Below are 20,739 nucleotides of genomic sequence, written 5' to 3'. Positions count from 1 at the left end.
ATTGCTCCCAAAACTACTTTCTGTAACTGAGTACCCACTGAGACAAAAATTTGCAGATGGTTTCCAGATGACATGAGTAGACAGAGAATAAACACTACTCTAAAAACATAATTGTGTACAAGCTCCATAAATTTAAAGAACATTTTACCAAATTATCAAGGAATGCTACCATATCCTAATACAGATGACAAACATAACAAAATTATTTCAGTTGCTGATGTCTTCTACTTCCCAACAAAACCAAATGCCCGCACAGAATAATTAGTAAAACCTGCACTGCTGATAATTACCCAGAATACTTCCACAGTAATGTTGATGGGTCCAAAACCTCAGGGAGTGGCAGAGTGGACTGCACTTTTCTGTAGGCAAGCACAGGTTACAAGACACTGTTTTCACTTCCCAGTGAAACTTATAGCTTTTTGGCAAGGAAGTCCTATAATTCATATGAGATTTAAGTACAGATCATTTTCTAACCATCTTAACTGAATACACATTCAAGATAATCTTCATTGAAAAAGTGATTGAATATCTGTATGGGATATCAAACTTTTTTTTCTAATATAAACTGCATGCAAACCAGCAAGCCAATTTCATGCAATGACTAATCAGATCTCATCAACCTTTACCAGCTACTATAGCAACTCTACTTCATCAAAATAATGTATTTGTTTTAAAAGTAATTATGAAATTTGTAGATATTTGTAATCTTACTAACTAAAACTCCAGAACACAGAGATGGCCTACAGGCCAAAAGTCTCAAAAACAATAATAATATTAACACTACAGCAGCAGGAAGCAGAGGAGCTGTTTTTCTCCAGACACAAATACATATAGACTGCTACTCACTGTAAAGATGACGTGCTGAACTGCATTTAGACACAATGAAAAGACACTTACACATTAGCTTCCAGGCAAAGCCTTCTTCTGAAAGGGAAACACATACACACATTCATTCATAAAAGCATGCACATCTCATGCACACATGATTGCCATCTCTGGCTTCTCAAACCAGCATGAATGAATGAATGAACGAGTTACACACAAAGAGGTTTATTAGTTATATGGAATATTTCACTTACTTTAACCTGCAAAACAGATGTCCCAATAGGTGAATCTGCTGCAATTGCCCCAAAGTATTTTCCCTTTGAAAATTTTTGGTCTGGTTCTGGGAATATAAATTCAGGTTTGTTGTCATTCACATCTACAACCTGAATCTTAACCTGGAATGTAAGAACCATAGTCCAGAAGATTAGACTTATCAATTACCTCAATAAGTAGACAGTACAGAGATATAAAATTCTCACGTTTACTTACAGTAGTGCTGTTTCTCATCTGATTCACCAAACCAGAAAGAGTGTCTAGCTTTATAGCCACCTGATACTGTTGCACTCTTTCATGGTCCAGACCAGCAGTTCTTAACCTTAATTCACAGTTCCGATCCTTTGTCACATTTGTGTAGAAGAGACCTTATAAATGAAATGAGAATAAGTCTATTAATTTTGCTGTGATAATAATGACAGTTAATGAAAAGTACCTTATTGAGGAATACGTTGTTTGTAGTTGATTTAAGATGCACTGAAGACTAACCTTGAATGTCACCATCTGTTATTGTGCACCGAAGAGGAGCTATGTCTTGAGCTCTGATGTTCAAAATTGTAAGTGTCTTTATAAGGGTGCCTGCAGTTGCATTCTCAGGAATCTCTACAGTATAAGAAGTGTCAGCAAAGCCCAGCCCTTCATCTGGTGGAACAGTTGCCACGTGGCGGACATAAACAGGTACTGATGTCACAGATGACAACTGTGGTTCACCGAGATCATAGGCTTTAATATCGACCTAGAAAAAATAAAAGTGGTAATGTACAAAGCACTGCAGAGCTTTACACTACTGAAAATTTGCATTTACCAAAATATTACTTACTTGGTATTCATCGAGTGTTTCTTTCCGTAGGTCATCTCGAACGTGTATAACACCTGTATCAGAATCAATCTGGAAGTATTTGTTTGCTTTTCCTCTTCCAATAAGTTCATATCGAACCTATGACAAAGAAGTGCAAATTCAGCTCCAATTATTCATCCGTTATTGTGCATTGCACATGCTATAACTTTGTTGTAATTTCAACAGAGTTTGATGTAAGAGGGTGTGTCAAGGCCTTAAGCTGATCAAGAATTTGCAGGACTAAGAAAAATAATATAAGCTAGTAAACAATAACACACTGCAGTAAAGTGGTAAACCAGTAAAAACACACAGATTAAAGACAATAAAAGTCAAAATGTAAAATATTCCTTAGTACAATCCATTAATTTCTCCATTGTGTAGAACACCTTTTTTGGATAATTTTGTACCACAGACTTAAAAACTCATAAGTGAGACAATGTGTGCTTGTGAAGGTAGTGCATTTAAAAGTTAAATTCCCAGGTTTATTTGATTTAATCTAGTAGTAGACTGATTGATCATTTTTTTGTGATGAGCTAACTGTCTTCATTTGTAGTTCCATTGACTTCCTCTTGTATAAAAGGCAATCAAGTACAAATAATGCATACCTGTCATAATACTGAGTTTAGTAATCCTGCCAGATGTGTAAATGGAAGATATGCTTGTACTGATATGCCAAGGTCCAGTGAGAGTGCCTTTGGCAGAAATGTGAACTTCAGTAACAAGCAAAGTTAGGTCACCTGGTGGTGGACACATTTTCTGTTACTATTATCAAACTTTTGTCTCTTCCAGTGAACTATGACTTATGCTGTTTACCTGGGCTGATTTAGACTTGTGTGTTATAGTGCTTCAACTAATATGTGTGTGTGTGTGTGTGTGTGTGTGTGTGTGTGTGTGTGTGTGTGTGTAGTGCGTGCGTGCGTGTTTTTTCTGCCACTGCCGAGCTTAGAAGAAACTTTGCTTAATCTCATACTTACAACAAACTTGCAAGGCAAAGTCATAGTGCTTGAACTTACACGAATTTCAATCAGGCACTATTCTACTGCACTACTTCTCTATTGATTCACCCAATCATTTAATGTACAGGAGTGTATATGATATGGGACAAGCCAAACAGACAGCATGAGAACATATATATACCTAACATTGTTTCTTGTAGTGAACATCACACTTTTGATATATTATGTATGTATTCATAATAACGTAAGTTCAAATAGTAATGCTGGTCATAATCAAACAGCAAAAGTTCATTAATGGACAGTAGATTATTTCTAATAGTATAGTTTCGAAGGATAATCAAAATATATAATTTAGTTCTATCAGTAATTAGGGCTTATATCAATTTCCATCAAGAAATAATATAGTTTATTTGTGTTTATTAATAGACAATTTCAATCTGTTGCTATAAAGTTGTGTTCAATATATTTTGTTACTCTAAAGTGTGAGTTACAATAAAAAAACCAAGTCTCTGCTTTTGAAGACACTCACAATACACAAAACTGTCTTCTACTGCCAGATACGTTTTTTGCACTCAGAGAGCTGCCTCACTGTAATATACAGTATGTTCTGTGGCTATGAAAAATATGCATAGTGGTGCTAAGAAAAATATTTTTATTATACATACTAGAAGTTTATTTAATAAGCATATGAGTCATTCTAATTTAATACATACATAATCTCTGTGATATACACTTACAACAGGGAGCATTATCGAATGCCAACTGTCCAGCAGCAATAATGATTGGAGTATTCCCCCCTCCCCGTCACTATCAATCAAAAAGAGTGAAAAATCGAAGTTACACAAAGATTTCTGTATAATTCATTTTGGATTTGTTACTCTTCATCACATTTCCTACTAACACTTTATCTCTGATTTGTAATGTTAGTATATTCATGATGATCTTACACATACAGAACTTTAAACACACTTCCCGTTTATTTCCAAGTTAGTGCTACCATATTTCAGTCACTGAGCTGAAAAGGAAGCATAATTTTTTTCCTTGTATTCTTAGGCAAAGATGGCAACCTTTGTAGATGGGCTACTGGCACCACTTTTCACAATTGCATTTTACATGTTCCAAATTCATAGTACCTAAATTAGGAGTCAGATATGATAACTATAGCATTTACTATGCTACTACTCCTTCCTTCATGAAATATGTTTTGCTGTGTTGCAGTAGTACAACTTACAACCATTCTTCTGTTCTACAATGGCAGCACAAATGACAACATTTTAACAATGTGTAAAATAAGGGAAAGCAAGCAGCATCCAATAGCAGATCGATGCATCGAGCACAGGAACACATAATGGAAAACACCATTCACACTAGCTTTTGAGTGCTATCTCCTTTTCTAGCAACAGTACACAGATTCACACATACAACCATTCAGACCCTCTAATGCACACTCCTATGTCCATGGCAAGACTACTCATACCCTATTATTAACAGCTGTTGCCTTGCCAGGTGCAATTGGGCATGGAGAAGGGTAGGACACACGGAGGAGGCAGCAGGAAAGAGGCAGGTTCTTGGACAGATGACTCTGTAGCCTCACAACAAAATGAAAAAGAGAAAAGAGTACAGTGGGTACAACAAAAAGAGATGTAGGAAGAGGGAGAGGGTGCGGAGGGGGGAGGGGGGGGGGGAGTGGGATAAAGGAGAGAAAGGTGAAGATGAAGAGAGAGAAAGGGAGGGGTGAGAGATCTCTCTTCATCTTCACTTTCACTTTTATATTTGTGGATGGGAGCAAAATAAATGGGATGCCATGTTTTAGTAGAAGTCTAGCAGTATTTCTTAAATTAGGCCAGCATAAGGTAGGTAAGTGATTCTTGGTTTCTCTTACTCTAAATCAGTCTCAAACTCTTTCTCAGGCAGTCTTGAATTTGTCTGCAATGCCCACTCAATTTAGTACCCATTCCTTCAGAAAACTATTTGTAGGTGCTGTAATTCTTCTGCAAGGCCCTCCTTGTCTGAAAGTGTTCAAGCTCTAAGTACCAGACTTTAGCAGCAAATGTGACAGATGGTGGGGGGCTCAGGGCATGAAGTTAGAGGTCATTGTTCATGGGTTTTCTGTATATGTTGTGACACAGGGATGACTAGTCTTTTCTCAACTAATAAGCCAAGGGAAGTTCCACCATGAATTTTTTATTACAATGGACAGAGTTTAAATGTTCCAGGAACTCATCAAATTTCTTGTTCCACGAGGGCACACCACAAATGTGTTGTGTTGCTTGAGGCTTTACAGGTGGACTAGTGGTAAATACGGTTCTTGGGGGAGACATGGGACATTGTCATGAAATTTTCACAATATTTTGTCGACATCTTCAAGTGCAGCAAAAACTTTGCTGAGGCTCTGACTGAAGCCCCCTATTTATGCCAGACTGAGAAGAAACTGTGCAGGTGTATTAACGCATCAAATTCAGTGACCAGTAGCGCAAATATCCTGACCAGTAGTGGGGAGACAGCTACGCCACTAGCCAGACGGAGAATGGACAGATTTGATATAAGTGCAGAGGCTGTCAGTCATACTGTACTGTGCCATCAGCCACCCCAGCACCCTCTGTCAGGAGCTGCCTGCCGACCTATGTGTCCACACTGGCATGTGCCTGTTGTCACCATTGTCAATCGTGTATCTATCTCACCACAGCAGTCATCCTTTGTATGTACAACAGATCTTCTTTGCAGTCACTGTGATTTTAACATGGCCAGCACTAGATACCAAGCTGTACTAAGTTACTATCCTGTGTCCCTTTATAGCTGGTTAGCTGAGCTGCAAATTTCCACTCTACCCCAGTATGAAGAGGTAAATGAGATAACTCTGGTGTTTTTGTATTCCACACTGTGCCCTGTACTAAACTCAGGCACTGTAGATTTCTCTGGCAGTTCAGATATGTGTGCTGTTGATGTTCAGTGCTTATGTTCTAACAGGCTTTTTCAATGTATGCCAGCTTGTAGTTGCAGGAAATCTTATACGAGGATTATCCACAAAGTACATTACGTTTTCGTTTGTGTCCGTTAGGGGCGGGGCTAGTGCAGCTATCTTGGTGTCATGGCATTCTGCCGCTCAGTCGGCATCCTGCCGTGCTAGTGAGAGATTCGTGCTGTACTCCGTTGAGTTACTGTGACAGTCTGAAATGTCAGCGTTAATCGAAAATGCCGCGAAGCGTGAAGTGCGTGCTGTAATAAGGTTTCTGATTGCAAAAAACTGTACACCGATAGAAATCTATTGGCAGCTTTGTGAAGTGTATGGGGACAACATAATCACTGAAGGTGGAGTGCGTCGATGGGTCATAAAATTTAAAAATGGCTGAACTAATGTTCACGACAAAGAGCGAAGTGGAAGACCCAGCATAGTGACTGCCGAACTTGTCGAAAAAGTCAATGCCACGGTCCGTGAAAACCATAATTTCACAATAACGGAAGTCTCTATGAGTTTTCCACAAATTTCATGAAGTTTGTTGCACGAATTCATTACCGAAAAGCTTGGTTACCACAAGTTTTGTGCAAGACGGATACCAAAAATCTTGACAGATTCACAAAAATCAGCGAATGGCTGCAGCGTTAACGTTTATGGACGCTTACGAGAAAGATGGCGACTCATTACTCGATCGCATTGTTACTGGTGACAAAACATGGGTTAAGCATGTGAACTGTGAGACAAAATTGCAGTCAATGCAGTGGGGGCACACGAATTCCCCCCAAAAACCCGAGAAATGCATGCAGACAATGTCGGCAAGGAAGGTGATGGCGACTGTCTTTTGAGGCACTACAATAAACTCTCAAAGGTATTGCCAAACTCTGCACAACCTCAGAAGAGCAATACAAAACAAGCACAGGGGAAAGTTGGGCTCAAAAATCTTGCTGATTCACGACAATGCCCGGGCCCACACGGCAAATGCCACTCGTGAAGTCCTCGAATCTTTTAAGTGGGAGTTGTTTCCTCATCCGCCGTACAGTCCAACCTGGCACCGAGCGACTTCCACTTATTCCCAGCAATGAAGAAGTGGTTGGCTATGCAGCGTTTTGATGACGACGCACAGCTTCAAGAAGAGGTAACCACGTGGTTGAAGGCGCAGGCGGCCGAATTTTACGATGAAGGAATTTCCAAGCTCGTCCATCGCTACGATAAGTGCCTTAATTTAAATGGCAAATATGTAGAAAAGTAGTATTTAAGTGTGGCTTTCATCTGTATATAATTAAAAAAATTCCAATACTTTATTTATTTTTAATTCCAAAACGTAATGTACTTTGTGGATAGCCCTCGTAGAAACCAGGTCTTCTTAAACCAAGATCATCTTTCACAGATCCTAAAAGAGCTCAGGGCTCACTTGCGGGTGAAAGATGCATTAAACTTTATGTTTCTTGAATAATCTTCCTATTTTTGAAGAAACACTGCCAACATATGGCAAGATGACCATTCCTCTCTGTTCCTCATTTTCTTCCATCTCCTCACTTTGCCTAGCACACGCTAGGCATAAGTCACAGTGAACCTCTCATTCAGAATATCCATTCTCTAAACATATGATGTGGAGATGGTGTAGTTCATCAGATAGCCATCTGAATTCAATACGGCTCATCCTCTGTGGACCAACATCATAAGCTTGCCACTTTGTTGTGCAGGAAGGGGACAGCTGGTGTATAAGTCCACATGTGCAGGTTTAAGGTATGCGGTGTGGTGCAAGGTGCCATCCTCTTTTCTTCCCACCAACTCATCCAGGAATGGTAGTTCACCATTTTTCTCCATCCCCATCATAAACTCGATGTTCTAATGAAGTGAATTTAGGTATTGCAAAAGTGAATGCCATGGTGCCAGATAACAAAAAAGAGTCTTGTAGGTTTCAACTCCACTGATTGGAGTGCTCTCTCTTTGGAATGTTCCTAAAATGATTGGGCTCAACAGGTGACAAAGGATTACTCACTGTGACAGCATCAGTCTGTTCAAAGTACTGGTCATTGAATAAAAAGTACGTCAAGACAAACATGTGCTTAAACAAATGAACAAGTTCTCCTTGCAGCTTCTCGCCAATGAGCGACACTGAACCTTTCATTGGCACTCCAGTGAAACGTGAGACCACATTGAACTTAATGAGAATATCTGATGGTGCAAGTCACAAGTTCTTGAGCCAATGGATGAAGTCATCTGAGTTATGAAAGTGGTACTCATGTTTCCCACTAAAGGGCTCAACTGTGCTGCTAGATGTTTAGTCAGATGGTATGTCGGTGTTCCAGTGCTACTGACAATTACTTGAAGTGGCACAGTACCCTTATGAATCTTGGGCAATCTGCATAGTCTGAAAGGAACAGATGCCTGTGTATGAAGGTTGTTGGCCACAACATCAAAGACTGTTCTGAAGTTCTTTGTTGTATTTTGGTTGTCGAGTCCTAGTTTAGAAGGCAATAGGCAAGTTGTCCAATAACTGGTTCACCTTGCTTAAGTACGTCAGTCTGGAGAGGATGAAATTTTCACTGCCTTTATCCACTGGTAACGTCACAATACCAGGATCCTCACACTGAGATTGAAGCGCTGACCTGTCTGCAGCCGAGACATTATTTTTGGGCACTGGTGTTCGTGTCAGAGACATTATTTTTGGGCACTGGTGTTCATGTCAGAGCAAGCAAGTCTCCCATTTGATTTCCTTGATAACATCCCTGTGCAGTTTCAAGATTCCCTGTTCAATAGAACTAATAATATCCAAAATGGGTGGTGTCCTCAGAGTGGGTGTTAAGTTCAGCCCCTTCTGCAAGATCGAAACTTATGACCTTACCACAAAAATACAACAGAGAACTTTAGAGCTTCTCAAAAACAGCACAATCTCTGATAATGTGGCCAGACTTTGCACACAGGCACTTGTTCCTCCCAGAGTATATGAACTGAACAAGATTCACAAGGATACGGTACCACTTTGACCAACTATTAGTCACAGTGGTGCACCAGCATACAACCTGGCTAAAAGTCTAGCAGTGTGATTAAGCCCTTTAGTGGAAAAATGTAAACACTACATTCACAACTCAGATCTTGTGACTTGCACCATCAAATACTCTTGTTAGTTTCAATATATTCTCTCTTTCCACTCAAGTGCAAAAGGAAGGAATCAGTGTTACTGATTGGTGAGAAGCTGCAAGGGATCTTCTTGACTTGTTGAAGCACATGCTCACCTCAACTTAGTTCTTATTCAGTGACCAATACTTTGAACAGGCTGACAGTGTCACAGTTACCCAATGGGGTTAATCTTTTTCTAGAAGATTTTGAGGAGAGAGCACTCAAGTCTGGGAAGTTGAAGCCTAAGTGCTTTTAGCAATATGTGGATGTCACCTTTGTCATGTCACCCTTGGTATTGTATCACTGAACATCAAGTTTGCAATGGAGAAGAAGAAAAATAGTGAACTACCATTTCTGCATGTATTGGTGTGGATAAAACTGGACAGCATCATGTGTCACATTGTGTACCATAAACCTAGATGCACAGACTTACACTTACAGCCCATGAGCTGTCACCATCCTGCACAATGAAGTGGCATGCTGAGGGTGTAGATCCACAGATCATGAGCCATGTCAGATTCTGAAAGCATCTTTGATGAGCTATGCCACCTCTGTACTGTATTTTTAGAGAATGAATATTCTGGGTGAGAGATGCACTGTGCATTACACGCGGCATGTGCTAGACAAAGTGAGGAGACAGGAGAAAGTGAGGAACAAAGAGGAATGGCAGTGTTGCCATGCATCAGCAATATTTCTTCAAAAATAGGAAGATTATTTAAGAAACATTAAGTTAAATGCATCTTTCACCTGCAAATGAAACTTAGAGCTCTTTTAGGGTCAGTGAAAGATTGTCTCACTTTAAGAAGCTTGTAGCTACAGAACATTGTAAATTGGACAAACTTGTTGCACTGTGGAGGACAGATGCATTGAATGTCGAAGACGCACACATCTGGACCAGTAAAAGAAATCTGCAATGACTGTTGCTGTCTCACTCTCCCATTGCGGATCATAATACCTAGACTACCGGTCATCAAATTTGGTACATTCATGCCTGTGCAGTTTCTTCTGCGACTGTCATAAACAGGAGGCTTTGGTCACAGCCTCAGCAGTGTGTCTGCCGCACCAGACAATGTCAGTCAGTTGCGCCAATGAAATATTGTGGAAATTTCACAATGACACCTGACGTCTCACCCAAGAACCGTACATAACATAAATGTGTTTTCTACTTATCAACAGTGTGATGTTAGTGTGGAAATGGTAGATTCTAGTACCTCTGCTGCAAAGTGTTCCACATATAGGTTCAACATGACAAGCAATAACAGACTACAGATCACCATTCCAAGGGTTTGCTCATAATATTTTCCTTTGAGGAAGATATAAGCTGATGTCAGAACATGACTAAAAGTCCAATACAACAATCTTCAAGCTTTTTCACAATTGGTTCCAAGGATTCAGTATGTGTCTCTTTTGCAAACAAGGCTTGGTGTCCAGTGCTCAGTTTATTAAGCTCTTGCTGATCATAACATCCACCAGAGCTGGTAAATGCTGAGAGAATGCATAATTCATGGAATATCAGTATAGGCTCTGATGAAAGAGCATCAAAAGCCATATAGTGCATGTTTGGAGTGAAACTCAGCTGTAAAAAATGGCTTGAGGCTAACAACAGTTCACTGTCTCGCTGGAGTCTGGAGAGCAAGCACACATGACAGCACAACTTGCAGCATCTGAAGAGGTCAGCTGGGTTGTTGTCACAATATTGTGCATAAAATGCGGGACAACAATCAGCCAAACACTTGGGAAACACACCATTAATCAATCACATCAAGAAAACCTGAGAGATTACATTATGGTATATTATTTTTGTTTTCTATTTGTAGACATCCATTTCTTGTTTTAGATGTTTAAACTAATGCTCCTTTCAATACGACAATATGACATACTGCTACTCACCACACAGAGGAGACATTGAGCAGTGGAGAGGCAAATATAAAAGTTGTCTATTGGATAAGCTATCAGACATAGTCCTTCAAGAAGTGGAAAGTCTAGCCTGGAATATCAACAATTATAAAGAGGATAAATTGCTACTCACTAAAGACGACGCATTGAGTCGCAGACAGGCACAATGAAAAAGCAGTTACACATTAAGCTTTTGGCCAAAGTCTTCTTCAGAACCGAAAGGAAAACACACACACAAGCAGGCATGCCTCACATACACAACCACAATTTCTGGTCACTGCGGGCAGACTGCAACTGTTGCATTGAATGAAAGCAGCAGTCAACAGTGGGGTGGGATGGTGCAGGGTACAGGATGACGTGATATGGGTGGAGGTGTGGGTGCTGGGGAGAAGAGTACTGTTTAGTTTTGAGTGCAAGGTCTAAAAGGTGGCACGACAAGGCTGCCGGGCTCAGATCCTGGAGACCGTGGGGGAAGTGAATTTTTCCAGAGCAGAAAAGGAGAGGAGTAGAGAGGGGAAGAGAGTGGTGGATTCACTGGCAGAAAGCAGTGCATAATGAGGGTGGGGAGATGTGAGTAGGGAGGGAGGTGATAGGTCAGAGAGGACGGAAAATTTTGGGTGACGGGTGTGGAAAGAAAGTTGAGGTGGAGATAATTTCAGGAGCGCAGCATGTGATGTACAGATAATTCCCACTGTGCAGTTCAGAAAAGCTGGTGGTGGAGAGGAGGATCCATATGGCCCAGGTTGCGAAACAAAAAGCTGCTTTTCCAAACTGCACAGATAGGAGTTATCATTACAACACATTCTCTGTTCCCAAAACTGTTCCAACCTCAGCCTACAATAACCTACTGTCTCCATATTCTACAGCCAATTGTTTTCACCCACTTTGTCGTATCATCTCCTTCACATACATGTACCCTCAACCTCATTGTGCACTGCTCTCTGCCAATAAACCCCTCTCTGCTCCTCTCCTTTTCTGTCCCCTGTTTACACTCCACCACCCCTCTCCCCTCTCTCCTTCAGTCCCCTGACACTGATCCTGGCAGCCTTGTCCTGCCACCTGCTAGTCCTTGCACACTTCGCAACACAGTGCTCGTTTCCTACCCCTCCCGTACCCTGCTATCCAACTGCCTTCCCTGCCCTACTCCAGATTGCTGCAACTCAACATGCCATCTTTACGGTGAATGTATATCTTTTCATTATTGTATTTCACCAGGTGTAAACACACACACACACACACACACACACACACACACACACACACACACACACACACACACAAACAAACACAAACACGAAAAAACCACAACTCTAAAACATATGGCCACTATTGTCTCTGGGCACTGAGGCCTGTCTGAGGCGAGCAGCTATTTAGGCTGGGGCAAGCAGTGTAGGTAAGGAAGAAGTGTGAGGAGAGGAGGGGGAGGGATAGCAAGATTATGGTGGGGAAAGATGCTGTACTCTGACTGTGGGAGTGTGAAGGACAGGATGGTGGAGTTCTAGATGCAGCAGGGGGATGGGGCGGGAGGAGAGAATGAAAAGGACTATAAAGGTGCACTGGGGGGAGGGGGGCAATAGATATGTGTTGAGGCAGAAATGGGAGCAGGGAAGGGAACAAAAGCAGGTGGAGACAGGACCTAGTGAAGGTTGTGCAATTCAGAAAAGTTGGCAAGGATCTAGATGGTATGGCCAGTGAAGCAGCTACTGAAGTGAAGTGCAATGTGTTGTGTTTGTGCTCAGCAACTAACTCTTGGTCGCAACTCGGTGGTGGCCAACATGTGAACAGACAACCTGTTAGTTGTTGCACCCACAAGCTCAATGATTGCAACTAATTTGGTAGATCTTATTGGTGCTTTTGCAGGTCGCCCTGCCTCTGATGTCAAAAGAAATGCCTCTGACAGGAGTAGACTATATGGTAGTGGGAGTATGTAAGGAACAATTCTTGTGTCTAGGTGTTTTACAGGGATACGAGCTATGTGTCAAGGAGTCAGGAACAGGAGTGGAATAAGGATGGACTAAAATATTGCACAGCTTGGGTGCGTGGCAGAATACCATCATGGAAGGGGTGGGGAGAATATTTTTCACCTCTACATATGGCAAGAGTTACTCAGAAACCTGGTAGAGAATGTAATTCAGTTTTTCCAGTCCTGGATGGTACTGAGAGGGTATCTGGATGATGGCAGGTGACTGGGGAGACAGAGCACTTCCCTGCAATTTTTGCAAACCAAACATTTCATTCAGGACATCCCAAATCCTGCAGACTGTCTGGATGACATAATTATAGCAGTGGCTGTGATGGAGCAATACTTACAACATTTAAAGGTATTATTTTAGCGGCTCCAAATCTGTGTTGCAGGCATGACAGGTGTCACATTTTTAACTGTGTGTTAAGCATCACAGTGATATTTTGAGCAAAATGAGCCTAATGCCCAGACTTTATCTCACTTTCTGTGTGGACTTGATGCAATCTTTGACAGGCACGAAGCAGTGAGTTTTGATTTAAATATAAATCAGTGAGACATTCTCAACAAATTTCTGGTTATGGCTCCCAATGTAGTGTCCTCCTGATACCCAGCAAAGGCTGCAAATGTCAGGTTGTCATTCCATCTCTCTTGTGCCCATGGTGTCATAAGCTACTGCAAACTACTTGTTGGGGTACGTGCAGGATGACATCTTTACCACGGCATCCTGTTTATTTGTTCGGCACTGAACATATGGTCCAGAAGGGCCACACTTTTGCCCACTATCAAAAAGCTCCAGCACATCTGCACATAGTTTACATCAATTTTGTTGGACTGTCCCAGGCAGAAAATGGTTGCCATTGTCAATGCCCTTTATAACTTCCCGTATGTTACACATCCAGTCGACTACAGTGTGTGCCTCATCTACTAGCTTTGCCGCAGAGAGGGTGCCAACCACCACCATCTCCAAAAACAGCCCTTAGTTTATGGCATCTGTATTTCAGTTGTTGTTGAGCATCAGATCACTGCTCCATTCTGTCAATCATCAAATTCAGAGGTGGAGGGGCTGATCAGATTATTCAATATGCAGATGCACAAAATTATGGCAATAGTCACTTCCAAGGAAGCATTCATCAGCTTCCTCATTTATTTGGATATAAACTATATAGGTTTGGGTATGATGTAGCTGAAAAGCTTCGTAATTACCTTGTTTCCAGGTGGTGTCCCATCTGAATCAGTTGCAATTAGAGTTGTTACAGTAGTGCCAATGGGTACACTGTCTTCCAGAGTAACTGGTCGTGGTACTGTTGTGAACACTGGTGGTATATCATTTCGATCCTGAAATCAGGTATTCTCATGTTAGAGTAAAATAAAATATCAACAGGTAAAAACACTGTGTGTGTGTGTGTGTGTGGGTGTGTGTGTGTGTGTGTGTGTGTGTGTGTGTGTGTGTGTGCGGGCACGCATGTGCAGGTGTGTACTCATGTGCGTTGCTGTAAATAGAAAATAGTCAAGTGCATGAATTAGAAAGAGCATATCCAAAATGTGAATTTTACTCAATAATGGTCTCTTATAAGCCAATATGCTACCTTTTACACAATAACTATTCTAGTCTGAAGTGTGGTTGGACCAGTCAGATTTCAGGTTAACCATAACATTATGTTCAGATTTCAGCTTAACCATATGTATTATGCCCAGGTTAGTCACATAAAATGATTTGAGCATTTTACAATATTAATTAGATGGAAGGTCAACATATTGTCCTGCAGAGGAAGACATCAGTTAGAGAAGGCTAGTGAACAAATCACACACGTCCATGTTGAAAGAACCCATCTTGTATTTTCTTAGAGTGATTATGAGAAATTACTGGAGAAACAGCAACACTTTTATCTGCAGGTGCAGACCTTAAGACATGTAGAAAGATATTTCTGCTTAACACATATGACAGAAAAGGTTTAAAAATTACCTGAGCAATTAATAACAAATGTTCACCCCTTGGGAGGGGGGGGGGGGGGGGGGGAGGGTGAATGTAGAGGGATTTATTACACAGATCTGAAAATACTGTTTGCCATTGCAAGATAAATTGATGCCATGAAGATCTTAGTTGAAAAATAATATTATGAAATTATGAAAGAATAATAATTTGGTCTTATACAGTTTCTGGAACAAAATCATCTATCCAAATATTCATTAATCGCTGCACCTCTCAAATAAAAGAAGACTAATAAAGGCTGAAATACTAAATTCTGTCTTTCAAAACTGTTTCACCAAAGATATTCACAACAGTATTCCTACATTTAAGCATCAATGAAAACAATCAATTTTTGATTATTTAATGTAACTGGATAGATCAGGTGTGTGGCCATCATTCATTACTATGTAACCCCCTTGTCAGTCTTTGCTGTCATCTATCTTGCTCAAATTGTTGTCTGTTTTGTACCTTATGTGCTAGTTCACACATTTATCTATCTGTGCCATCTATATTGAATAACATCTTGCCCCTACATCTCTTCTAGTAGTGATTTCTATGGGCATATATGGGTCCATTGTTATTTAGCATATTTTACAGACTATAAGGCATACTTTTTTCTTCACAAAATTGCCTCCATAATTCAGGTGCATCTTATACCCAAAATTAATGTAAAAGTGTCCATTGTTTGATTTAAAATTCCTGCCAGCCTTAAAAATGACCATACATTCAATGGCATGGGAAACGTATCTCTGTCTGGCAACATTGAATTCAACTAGCAGCAGCAGTGCACCGATGCGATGAACATGAGTTGCAGGGATTCATAAGCTATCTCCCTCCTGCCCTGCCATCACAAACCCAGAACACTGTCTAGCTTATGATTCATAATTGCAGTCCACGGTGCCAGTGAACTTTATTTGACAGTGATTTGTGTTATTGGTAACAGCACAACAATATTTTTGTTAGTAGCTAGTTTCACAATACAAAAAAATAAATAATAAAAGGTATTCATAAGATGAGAGCTATAACTTGAAAGTAACAGCATATGCAGAAGAACATTAAAACAAAGCAGTTGAGTGGCATTTCACCAACAGAAAAAAACCATTTGTGACTGACAAGCTAGTAAAGAAGAACTGGAAAAATGAGGAAGATTAAATGTGCAAATAGAGGACTGACTGCACAATGGTCAAAACTAGAAGATGACATATGGAAATGAATTCAAGGACACCATCAAAATGGCACTGGAACCAATTCAACAGTGATTCAAATACATGCTTGTAATCTAGCACTACAGACTTTATGGACTTAGCATGCAAACCAAAACCAAAATATCTCAAAAAATGTCACTGCAGTAAAAAGAGAAAATATTATCTTTCCATCACTTTATTATTCAAAATTGAAAGAAAACCAATGTTGAACTAAGCCAAATAGCGAATACAGATGAAACTTCTCTGACATTTGATGTGCCAAGTAACAGAACTATTGCAATGAAAGGTGCTAAAAATGTAACTATAAAAATAAGTGAACATGAAAAAATGCACTACACTGTTGTCCTTTCATGTTGTGTTGATGGTACTAAACTTGAAACTTCCTGGCATTCTGGGTACTAAACTTAATTCAATTATCATTTGCAAGCACAAAACAATGCCAAAACCTTTTGAAATACTGCCAGGTGGTGTTGTTCATGTACATGACAAATGTTAGATGGGGGAGTCTGGTATGAAATTATGGATTAAGACACTGTGGGAGAGATGAAAAGGTGCTTTATTGAAGAAGAGTTCTCTTCTTGTGCTAGGTCAGTTAAGTAGTCATCTGAAAAATTCTGTGAAAGAGAAATTGAGACAGGGAAATATAGTGCTTGTTGTTATTGCAGGAGGACTTAATTCACAATTGCAACCTCTTAATGTCTTGATAAATAAACCATTTAAAGTGTATATGTGAGAGGAATGGAACAAATGGGTGGTAGATGGAACCCAACATGAATTTAAGCCGAAGGGAGCTTTAAGATGACCTACAATCAAACAAGTGTGTCAGTGGATAAAAAAGCCATTGTCTACGGTGAGAGAAGACAATATTGTTAAATCTTTCAACAAGTGAGGCATAAGTAACACTCTTAATGACAGTGATGACCATCTTATATATGAAGAAGACAACAATGATGATGAAGAGGAAGGAGAAGAAGAAAGTTCAGGTGACAATTTTTGAGGACTTTAAATATCAGTTCGGTTAGATAAACTAAGAATTTTTTAAGTCTGGATTTGTAATTTAATAATAAAAATGGTAAAAATGCTTAAACTGCTTAAAAATGAAGGTGTGGCTTATAGTCCATAGTGCATAAAATACAGTACAAATTTGCATATAATACTTTTTTCATGGTTCGCTACACTGCAGGGCCTTCTCTGCAGTGTCATTCACTGATTTACTTGCAAATTTGACAGCATTTTTTCCCATGTTCCACTTACCTTGCTTATACATGATTCTTTCACATACTGGTGCATTTGTTTTTCGCCAAACTGTTCTGATCAACTTTACTGCCATGCCCTGCATTACTTTGTTTTCCAAATACAGTAAATTAAATGTTGTACAATGTCTTCCTCTTTCTGTTTGCTCTGTTTTCAAAATATTGCCTGTTTTCATGACTTTGAATGTTTTCCCCCATCATAACTGTTTTACATCATAGAGGATACTTTTCTGGCGAGAAATTCTCTCCCACTCACTACCTCTTGAGAGCCCCTCTCTGTCTCACGATTTGCATACGACTTTTTTCTATTTTTGATATCTTTTTACTTGCTTTTCTTCTGATTTTCTACCTTTTTCCACCCCCCTGCTGCTTCATTTTTGCCAGTCCCACCATCTCTGACACTCCCAACCTTTGCTCTTGTCATGTTGAATCCTATCACATATTACACTTGTTCCTCTGATAAATCTGCTTTTCTACTATCAAAACCAAGGTCCCACATTCTGTTTCTACCAATCTCTTTTATAGTTTCAAATACAGCAATCTCTTGCATTTACCCCATTAATCTGTGACTATACATCTCATCTGCCAACTACCACCGCACCAGGCTTCTCTCCTTCTACAAAATCCTGCAGTTATCTGCCACTCTCATTTTCTTAGATAATGTCATCTGCCAAGCCAATTTCAAACTGCAACAACATGCCAGACCTCAGCATAACAAGCTATCCCTCCTTCCCCTACAATACGTCAACAGTGGTGCTATCCTTCCTGTCCCTCTGCAGCTTCCTAAAGGCCACACCACCAACCACCATTCCTCTCCTACAAACCAAGCTACGCTAACCTTCTCAAGCATCCCCACCCTTCACCACTGCCTCCCAGAGCAATGATAAAACCCAATTACGGATCACTCACAATAGTACAGTATTCTCAATCTCTCATCTATGGCACTCTCCCCTTCTGAATTATCTGTATTATTCAAGAGTCTCACGTTCACCCCTAAACTTGCATTTAATTATGCTTCTTTGATGAAGAATCTACTTTCCTTCAGACACAATGTCAGCTGGAAATATCACTTTGCAACTTAATCTCAAAGTCTTTCCAACAGCAAAACCTGACATTGAGCCCAGCCTCAAACAGTTCCAAACAAGATCCCAACTTGATCCACCACCATTACTTCAAAATCATCCCTTATAAGCCTTCCAAGAGTTCCTCATATTACTTCACAACCCTTCTTCAAGTCCCTATAACATGATCCTAACTTGTCCTCTGCAGAACTCCAAGCTCTTCATTCCCAGAAACTAATGAATCCATCATTATCCTCCCAGCAGACATGGGATCTACCATTGTGGTGCTAGACTGAAAGGAATATGTAAGTGACAGTCTACACTAGCTGTGTACACCTCTGTGTACAGCATCTGCCATCAAGATTCCATCCCTGTGATACAAACAGACCTCCAGTCCCTCCTAAAAGCTCAAGCCTCTCACAAGGATGAACACCTCAATCTATAGAACTTCTTACCCCACCCAAACCACACACCCCACCTTTTGCTTGCTTCCTACAAGCCACAAACCAAATCTTCCTGGTTAGCAAGAGGGGAACATTGAATCGAAGTGAAATGTATTAGACATAATCATACAGATGAGAGATTCACTTCATCCCAAAATAAGTCAAGTTAACAGTTACTATGAGTACAATCAGACAAATACAGAGCAACATCAATAATGTGATGGATTACCTTTTGCTGCAACACACCTCGCAACACTGTTCGGCATCGAGAGGATTAGACGTCGGATGTCATGAGGCAATTTGTCCACAAATCTTGAACAGCCATTTCCAAATAAAGTACAGTGACATGGCAGCATACAGCATTTCCCCACTGCCGTGTATCTGCCATTCACTTAAAAGGGATTGGCAACCCCTCAGACACTGAAGCATCAAGGGTTTGCATATGTACACAGCATTGACTCCCCAGTCTGCATATATCGCAACAAGCATGACAGATGGCAAGTGCCACCAGAGGTCCTCTGTGCCAGGGACCTATTTCCTTTGCCATGTCATTTGTGTGGAATTGCATTGGCACAAATTCCCTTGCACCCCAGCTATATAGCACAGCACAAGCCAACACCTCGAGGACAGTTCGCTCTACTGGAGCTCTGGACCGATTCGTGCACCAGCTCTTAGCAGCCCATCTGTCAGAGCCCAATCAGAAGCCACTGCAGCAGTATTTATGACTTTCCAGCAATATCTCGAGACATACCTGTCAGCCAACTGCACCAAACACTCGACCTCCATAGTTAGGGATTGTCAGCAGCATAGTCTTCATGCTGCACTGCATGTATTCACTGTGTGTTACAGGTGTATGCCTGTTAGTGTCTGAAAAGTTGTATTATATTTTGTTGAAGAAAATTGTCCTTTCTTATTAAAGCTCTCTACTGTGGTCACAATAAACCCTTGTTCTTATTATTTCTTATCAAGCATCTCCGCTTGGGAGATGTAGCACCCTGGTCCCGCATACACTCTACAGGGGACAAGTCCAGGGAACAGGCCAGTAGTGGGAGAGTGATTTAGGAAGTCCTGAGTAACTCAAGCTGTATGTGGATGAGCATTATCTTGTTGGAAAACTGGTCCCAGTAGACCATGTAGGCCCCACATGGGGTCAAGAATGTTATCAATGTCATGCTGGCCCACTAAGGTCAGCTGTGCAGGCATTGTGGCACATGACACTGTGGGTGGAACTGCACCACTCATCATGCTGTCTCCACATCCATATGCGGTTATCTGTTCCCAAAAGTAATCGGTATTCATCACTAAACACCATGTTTTGCCAATCTGTGACAATGCACGATGAAGTGGCTTCGCAAAACTTTAGATGGAGTCACCAGTGCTCAATGTTACATGACAAAGGCACTTGGATTGCAAAGTTGCATCTTCAATGTGTCTGGAAATGGCTTGTGGAACAACCGGCACCCGTACATCTGCTTGTCACTGTAGTATACCTGATCACTTGCTTCACAATCCTCCACTCCTCTTGCCTTGTCACCTTTCTGATCACTCCAGACCCAATATGTCCACTGTTCCCGACTGAAGACTCCAAAAGATCAACCTGGCAACCACACAGCATGTCAACCACATCACAGTTTTCATGCCAATGATTAGGCCCTCCCAAACTGACTTAAATGTGAGAAATGTCATCTCACGCATCTATCTGACAGTCTGCACCCCTAACATCCTCCACTTGATTCCAGATGTAATCTTCATGTATATGATTCATCAACAGTGCACCATTTAATCAGAGGCCCTTGTCCGATTGCAGTGGGGTCTCGAATCATTTGCGTATCAAATCTCACCGTACTTATTTGTGAAGTTTCGCATTTGTTCCTTTCTTCCCCCCTGGGTGTGCTGTTTCAATGTTCCTGAGTATCTATCTGAATTAGCTGATCAACACCTGCAGCCTATAGTAGAAAGACTACCCTCCTATGTTAAA

The 20,739-nt window shown here is 40.7% G+C and overlaps 1 protein-coding gene across 1 annotated transcript in view; it reads right to left on the bottom strand.

Moving 5' to 3' along the window:
* The window catches only part of LOC124802464 (cadherin-99C), a 628,642-nt gene that overhangs the window by 40,862 nt on the left and 567,041 nt on the right, over positions 1-20,739 (bottom strand). Inside the window, exons 18-22 of the mRNA XM_047263250.1 lie at positions 14,034-14,165; positions 1,919-2,035; positions 1,588-1,834; positions 1,315-1,466; positions 1,080-1,220 (exon numbers count right to left, since the gene is read on the bottom strand). Coding sequence (XP_047119206.1) covers positions 1,080-1,220; positions 1,315-1,466; positions 1,588-1,834; positions 1,919-2,035; positions 14,034-14,165 — 789 coding nt within the window. The remainder of the gene's footprint in view (positions 1-1,079; positions 1,221-1,314; positions 1,467-1,587; positions 1,835-1,918; positions 2,036-14,033; positions 14,166-20,739) is intronic.

Source organism: Schistocerca piceifrons, chromosome 6 (genome assembly GCF_021461385.2).
Source record: "Schistocerca piceifrons isolate TAMUIC-IGC-003096 chromosome 6, iqSchPice1.1, whole genome shotgun sequence".
Lineage (NCBI taxonomy): Eukaryota > Metazoa > Arthropoda > Insecta > Orthoptera > Acrididae > Schistocerca > Schistocerca piceifrons.
Note: the sequence above shows the minus strand (reverse complement) of the source record. Positions and strands in the feature narration are given on the sequence as shown.